Source organism: Prosopis cineraria, unplaced genomic scaffold, assembly GCF_029017545.1.
Source record: "Prosopis cineraria cultivar Desert tree isolate PC_DT_omini unplaced genomic scaffold, ASM2901754v1 PC8, whole genome shotgun sequence".
Classification (NCBI taxonomy): domain Eukaryota; kingdom Viridiplantae; phylum Streptophyta; class Magnoliopsida; order Fabales; family Fabaceae; genus Prosopis; species Prosopis cineraria.
This window is the reverse complement of record NW_026555339.1, coordinates 22461096-22467785: the sequence shown is the minus strand read 5'-3', so window position 1 is coordinate 22467785 and position 6690 is coordinate 22461096. Positions and strand designations below refer to the sequence as shown.

The following is a 6690-nucleotide window of genomic DNA, read 5'->3' as shown; positions in this document are numbered from 1 at the left end:
TGCTTGTTCAATCACTTAATCACTTATTAAAATTCATAGAAAATAATTATTTAAAATTTAAATATAGTATATTGTACTTAAGAAACACTTCGTATGACAAATATCAAATTTATACGAAATAGTAATAAAACAAAATTCAAGGGATAAAATTCCAGATTGGGACCAATTTGATATTACTGAAACTAGATCAACATAATGGAGGAGCCATGCAAATCCACAATATAGTCATTTTGCAATGAAGTCCCTATGTTTACAAGTCAGTCCCTTTTTTCATTCTTAAATATTTGGATTCCTCTTAGTTCACCATCAAGGTCTTTAAATCGCTCAAGACCACTGTCCTAAAAGCCACTATAGAACATGTTTGATTACTTGTTTTTAGAACAATTTTCTTCTGAAAAATTTTTATAATTTTTTTTTGAAAATGTGTTTTTTGTTATATGAAAAAACAAAAAAGTTAAAAGTGAAGAATTAGAAAACCATAACATTTTTTAAATGTTTTATTACTTTTTGTTTTGCAAAACTAGAAAAAAGACAAACAAAATATCATACTTTTATTAATGACAATTATGTTAACAAAATAAATTATTATTTTATCCTTTATTTCACCAATTTAAATGTTTTCAAAAGAATGATTCAAATTTTTTTATTTCTAAAACTTGTTCCGAGAAACAATTTCATAGAATTATTTTAGGGAAAATGATAGTTAGGTTCAAATTAGGTCCCCCAACCAATTTCAAAGTGCAAATTTTAACATAGTTGAAGAATAAATAAATTTGTTTTTCCTATTAAAATTTGGAGCATATGTTGTAAATTCATCACAATGAAGTTGTAAAATTGAAAGTCAAACTAACAAATTCCTGAAGTTTGGCACTTTGAAATTGGTCAAAATTTAATTTAAATTAATTAGTTTCCTTGGGACCCATCTGTCATTCTCCCATTGTTTTAAGAACATTAAAAAAAAAAAAAAAAGAACCAAACAAACCCATAGTGACCAAAAGTCTAGGTGTAAAACATGGGATGTTACGGCTATGAAAGACGAGCTTTTGCACAGGCATTGGTCCAAACATGGAAACAAACATAATATTATTAGGCGCTAATTACAACTTGAAATTAACTGTATCACCAAAGCTAAACCGCATTATGTATTAAACTGAATCCAATCACTTAACATTACTTGAAACAAATTGAAACCACTGGCTTTGAGGATTGTCCATACATGAAGAATTGGAATCCGCACAAATGCATTTTGCAGTCAAGATGGTTGACGAGTTAGCATCTTTTTGCAAGCATAATTGGTTGCCTTGTGCATCTACGGTAGCCCAGTGCATGCCAGACTCTGTTATGGGTTTCCATGACGTTTGGTTTGTATTAGAGCAATCTTTTGTGAGCAACACTGGATTCCCATCTCCATTTGCCTTCAAACACTTAACTTTCCGTCTGCTCTGAAATTTGATCTGTGTCCCATTTAGACTCCACCCACTCACCCTTTTACATTCATTCACTTCCACTTGATCACCAAGCTTCCTACTTTTCATGCATTGACCAGTTTGTGGATGATAAAATATGCTTGACATGGCCTCCTTTGAGCTTGGATCTTTGATAGAGAAAATAGTTCAATTAAAAAAACTAAATAAGAATAATTATCTCCAAGTTGAAAGGGATATGCATATGAACAAATTTATATTTCATCTATTTAATATTATAAGACATTTTTAATTGAATCTCTCCCAAATGAATTAATTAAATGCCTTTAAAATTACAAACTATTTCCATATTTACCCTTTTTTAATAGTATATCTCAATTAGACATTGAAAGACCAAAATGCCTTATTTTTTTTAACAAACTAAATTATATGATAAAGAAATAGTTCAACAAGAAACTAAAAAAGGATAATTATCTTCAAGCTTGAGGATGATATGGATATGATAAAAAATAGGCTAAAGTATAACTTAAGTTTTTTTATTTTACACAACATTTCATTTTAATCCTATAATTTTATAAAATGTCTTTCTCATTTAGCCTAACACCATTAGTTTCATCACAAAATCTTTTTACATTTAACTTTTAAATATTGGCAAAACATTTTCAAATGTTGACATATTAAGTTTTTTTTAAATAATAATGATTGACACAATAAATAATTATTTGAAGCTACTTGATGTTAGAGTTAGAGAACTAAAAAAAAATACTTTATAAAATTAAAGGATCAAATTAAAACTTTAAATAAAGTTAGATGATCAAAAGTATGACAATAAATAGTTATCCTGGTAGCAACGCCACCTCTCTCTCTTGGAAGAGGTTTATGGTTCGAACCCAAAAATATATGTTAACCTCTCTATATATATATATATATATATGCACACACCTTGAAGTGTTTTGAGTACTAGCTGGAATCTGTTAGGGAACTCTGGGTAACTAGGTTTCTTCCATTGGAAGTCTACCAAACCATAAGACTCTCCTGGGTTGACATTGCCTTCTCTGAGATAATAACTACCTTGGAGTCCCCACCAACCCCAACCTAAGTCATTCACAGCAAGGTACGCTAAAACACAAGTCAACCATCTTTCATCAGGTTCTGTTCTATTTGGTGACAATGGAATCCCATATTCAGTCATCAAAAGAGGAGCAGGATTAGAGCTAGTTGTTAGAAACCCAGCATGAGAGTTTAACTCATTGTTCACTTTCCCACAAAGATAGTTCGCTGATTGGTTGCTCCAATTTTTAGGCTCACCTGAAACAGTGTAAGCATGTACCTCGTATGCCAACTTATCCTTAAAAGTTAGGTTCAATGGCTTGTCCTTTAAAAAGCTCAGGTCATTGTCGTTGTAGAAACCTGAAATGAGGACTACCACGTTTGGGTTCCCTTGATGAACAGTTTGTGCTCCTTGGGTCATATTCCCATACCAAGAATTAGTGTTTTGAAGTGGACCTCGTAGCTCATTTCTCAAGCTCATTACCACCACCTAAATTACAAAATTTACATGAATTAGGAATATTCACAATTGAGTTACACGAAATCAATTTCAGTGCTCATCATCTCTGTAAGCACCACCGTGCTTATCAGAGGTGATGAGATCTAGACTATCTTGGTTAAAATCTGAACAGTCTAGATCTGAAGTCTATGACAAAATAGCAAGTATCCCTTACTATATAATGCGGGAAAGCTGTGATATCTTCAAAAGATAATTTTCTTGTATATCTTTTTGTTTAATTTGATGGATTGTCCATGATCAATTTTGTTTTTACAATAGTTAAACTACTAAAAATTGGGCAATTATGGTCATTTAAATAAAAAAAACGAAGGGTTTGATAAAAGATTATCACATCCTCTACGGACGAGAGTTTTAATTCCTACAAGTTATTGAAAGTCTTGTTTGTTAGGCCTTCCTCTCAACACAATCCATCTTAACTCATGGATAAGATTTTTTCGTGATTTTGGCTTGTCCACTAAATCCTTAATCTACAGAAGCTAGGAGATGAACCTCACGTTCAAGCCAAAGGAATTTGCAATGTAAATGGCAACCACAACAACTGAATTGGGCGAGAATGAAAGGAAATCCTATTTGAAATACTATCAGGCATTAAATGTAGGCATCCTTTGTAACATGGCAAATTTTGGACCTAGAAGATCAAGAATATCCTTGAATTCAGTCCCAAAGGTTCCCTGAAATGGTGCTCATGAATTAAATCATAATTTAAAATTTTTTCTAAAGTAAAAGCGTAATATTTTCAGGGATTTTAAGAAAATGTTTGTCTATAATTGAGGAATGAACAAATTAAATGTAGACCATACTAAAAATTTTAAATCTAAATGATCATTTCATCACCTGATGAGCACCAAGGCATAGTGCTCATGAGGTGGGTGATAAGCACCAAAACCATACATGAGTTATGCGTACAAATACATGCACAAACTAAATCTATACGTACGATTAGTATATAACTCACATTGGGTTTGTCCTTCAATAACTGAGCGGCCATGGAAAGCCCTTGAAGCCATTCTTTGGGATCAAAACTGGTGTCTCCAAAGAAAGCATTACCATCATCAGGGGCACAACACCACTTAGGTTCACTGATATGGTTATCAGAAATGATCATTATGTTCTGAGCAGCAAGCTGATCCACGACATAAACATAAGCTTGAGGGTGAGTCATAGTGAGAACATCGTGGTTGTGTTCAGTGATGCCAGCTTTAGTATTTGCCAAACCAAGTGAATCAAGAGTTTGTTGAACAGTGTTGTTGGAGTAACGAGTGAACATGTAAGTGGCCCATGTGAGGCGCACGCAATTCAACTTCAGATTGTGCAATTGTAATATAATATGCTTTATGGGTTGCTTGTCTAATCCTTCTGCCAACATGACACTCATATGAGATGGCCAATTCGCGCACTGTAACTTCACATGTTGTCCTGTTTTAGAATCCACGATCCATCTGTTACTTACTGAGAGTGGAAGGCAACATATTTGGGAGGCTAATAAAGACAATAGAGAAATTGAAACGAGAAAAATCACTTGTGAATGATTTGCCATTCTTGTAGGTACAATAGGGTTTTTATTAAATTTTCTCAATATATAGCCTTTTGTTTTGTTTGCTTTTTTTTTTTTGGGTAATTTCTCATTCTGGGGTTATAAGCACTAGTTTGATATGAGGATATACAATACAGAGGTGAGCTGGAGATCTAAAGTGAGGATAAAAACATCTAGGTTGAAGGAGAAAATTAACACCAGAATAGAAAGGAATTAAGGAATGAAGTTGAAAATTATAACTCTCCAAAGAGGAAAACAACCAATTTAAATAATGATCTTAGTGCTAATAATAATTTCTCGTCATCACCTTGATTTATATTGCCATATTTATAATATTGTTCGTTTTCATATTATGGTGATCCTTATAAGGGGGAATTGCATGAACCTAATAATTCTCAAGCGCATGCATGTTTGACCAAAAGCTACGAGAGAGAAGCTTTTGAATTGGCATTAGTCCAAACACAAAAATAAACATACTATTATTAGGATTATAATTGCAAATTAATTGTATTGCTATAGCAAAATCCGAGTCCTTTGGCAAGAAATTAACCGATCTTTGAATTAATTCCAATGCAATATTAATTAACCTTAATCCAATCATTTCACATAGATTGAAACAAATTGAAACCACTCGCTCTAAGAATTATCCATACATGAAGGATTAGAATCTACGTAGCATTTAATGGTCAAGATAGTGGACAAGCTACTTACTTTTGTAAGAATAACTGATTGTCGTGTGCATCTATAATAGCCCATGGGTCCCAGACTCTATAGTGGCTTTCCATGAACTTTGGTTTGTATTAGAGCAATCTATTGTGAACTACATTCCCTTCCCCATTTGCCTTTAAACGCTCAACTTTTTGTCCATTTAACAATTTAATTTGTGTTCCCTATAGACTCTACATGCTCATACCCTATTTCATACATGAAACTCGCACTTGATAATTGTGATTTCTATTTTTCATGGATTGACTAGATTGTAAATGATATGGTATGTTTGACATGCCAACCTTTGAGCTTGGCTCGCTCTTTGATGAAGAAACAAGGGTTAAGCTACATTTTTATCTTTAAATTATTCTCCAAGGAACATCCAATGTTCTAAATTATTTGTTAAAATAATTCTGCCCTTAAAGTAATTAAAACATAACATATTTACTCCTGATGCTAAATACACCAACATTGACTATTAAAAAATGCTATCTGGGACTTATGTTTGACAAAAAATGCCACTTATCATGCTAAGTGGATCCAAATTAAGGTGTATTTTTGCTACTTTTTTAATTACTTTAGGGGCAAAGAGCAAATAGTTTAGGACACTAGGATCTACTAAGAATATTCCAAGGACAAAAATGCATCTTAGCTTAGATTCACTTGGCATGACAAGTGGCACTTTTGGTCAAACTTAAGTCCCATTTAGCATTTTTAAAAATTAACGTTGGGGTATTTAACGTCAAGAGAAATATGCTACGTTTTAATTACTTTAGGCATGGAATTGCAAATGACAAATAGTTTAGAATACTAGGTATTCCTCGGAGAATAGTTAGGAATAAAAAACACACCCTTACCCAAAGATACAATGTTAATAACAAACGAAAAAAAATAATTTTGGTGGTGAATTTTGGTCGTTAAAAAAAAGTCACCACCAAAAGTCACCCCCAAAAATGAATTGGCAATGTTTAATAGTCACACCATCATGATATGACTTTGTTTTTTTGGTAATGAAAAAGTTTATTGAGTTAGGTCCTGAGAGCTCATTAAGACTAGGGCATGGAGATACTTATAAATCACACACTAATAAAGTTCTTATATCAGCATCGATATTGATTCAAATAACCTTGTAAGTTATGGGCCATTCTTTACCAATTAGATGAACCTTTGTTGGTTGATATGACTTTTTTGACCAACAAGTTATATGACTTACCTAAAGGTAAGGATTGGGTATTGGAAGTATTATTAGTCATAATATGACTAAAAATAAAATAAAACGAGTTATATATTATAACTAAACAAAAACTATTCAAAGTAAGCTTTATTGTTTTCCCTTATATTCTTCTTAACTTAAATATATTATAATTAAATGATTATAAATGTAGTGTTATTAAAAGATATATTTCATAGAGAAATGACAATTGCAGACCTTATAAAGAGACATTAGGACAATG

General features: G+C 32.2%; 1 protein-coding gene across 2 annotated transcripts; it reads right to left on the bottom strand.

Moving 5' to 3' along the window:
* Nucleotides 1-1054: 1054 nt before the first annotated feature.
* LOC129317632 (glycosyl hydrolase 5 family protein-like) lies at nt 1055-4470 on the bottom strand. 2 transcript variants are annotated; one of them, XM_054961968.1, is made up of 3 exons: nt 3950-4470; nt 2367-2964; nt 1055-1594 (listed from the first exon to the last, which is right to left on the bottom strand). In XM_054961968.1, exons 1-3 carry the CDS (start codon nt 4367-4369, stop codon nt 1161-1163), a joined length of 1452 nt encoding a protein of 483 aa, XP_054817943.1. In that variant the 5' UTR covers nt 4370-4470; the 3' UTR covers nt 1055-1160. The 2 variants fall into 2 exon arrangements, with proteins under 2 accessions (XP_054817943.1, XP_054817944.1); XM_054961969.1 differs by having other exon boundaries at nt 2733-2964.
* Nucleotides 4471-6690: the final 2220 nt, after the last annotated feature.

Excerpts from the sequence above, each read along its gene's own strand:
- LOC129317632 (XM_054961968.1), bottom strand. The coding sequence starts at position 4,369 with ATGAGTGTCATGTTGGCAGAAGGATTAGACAAGCAACCCATAAAGCAT. Across the intron at positions 2,965-3,949 it reads TATTGAAGGACAAACCCAAT|GTGGTGGTAATGAGCTTGAG; the intron begins GTGAGTTATATA and ends TTTGTAATTTAG. Across the intron at positions 1,595-2,366 it reads AGTACTCAAAACACTTCAAG|ATCCAAGCTCAAAGGAGGCC; the intron begins GTGTGTGCATAT and ends TCTCTATCAAAG.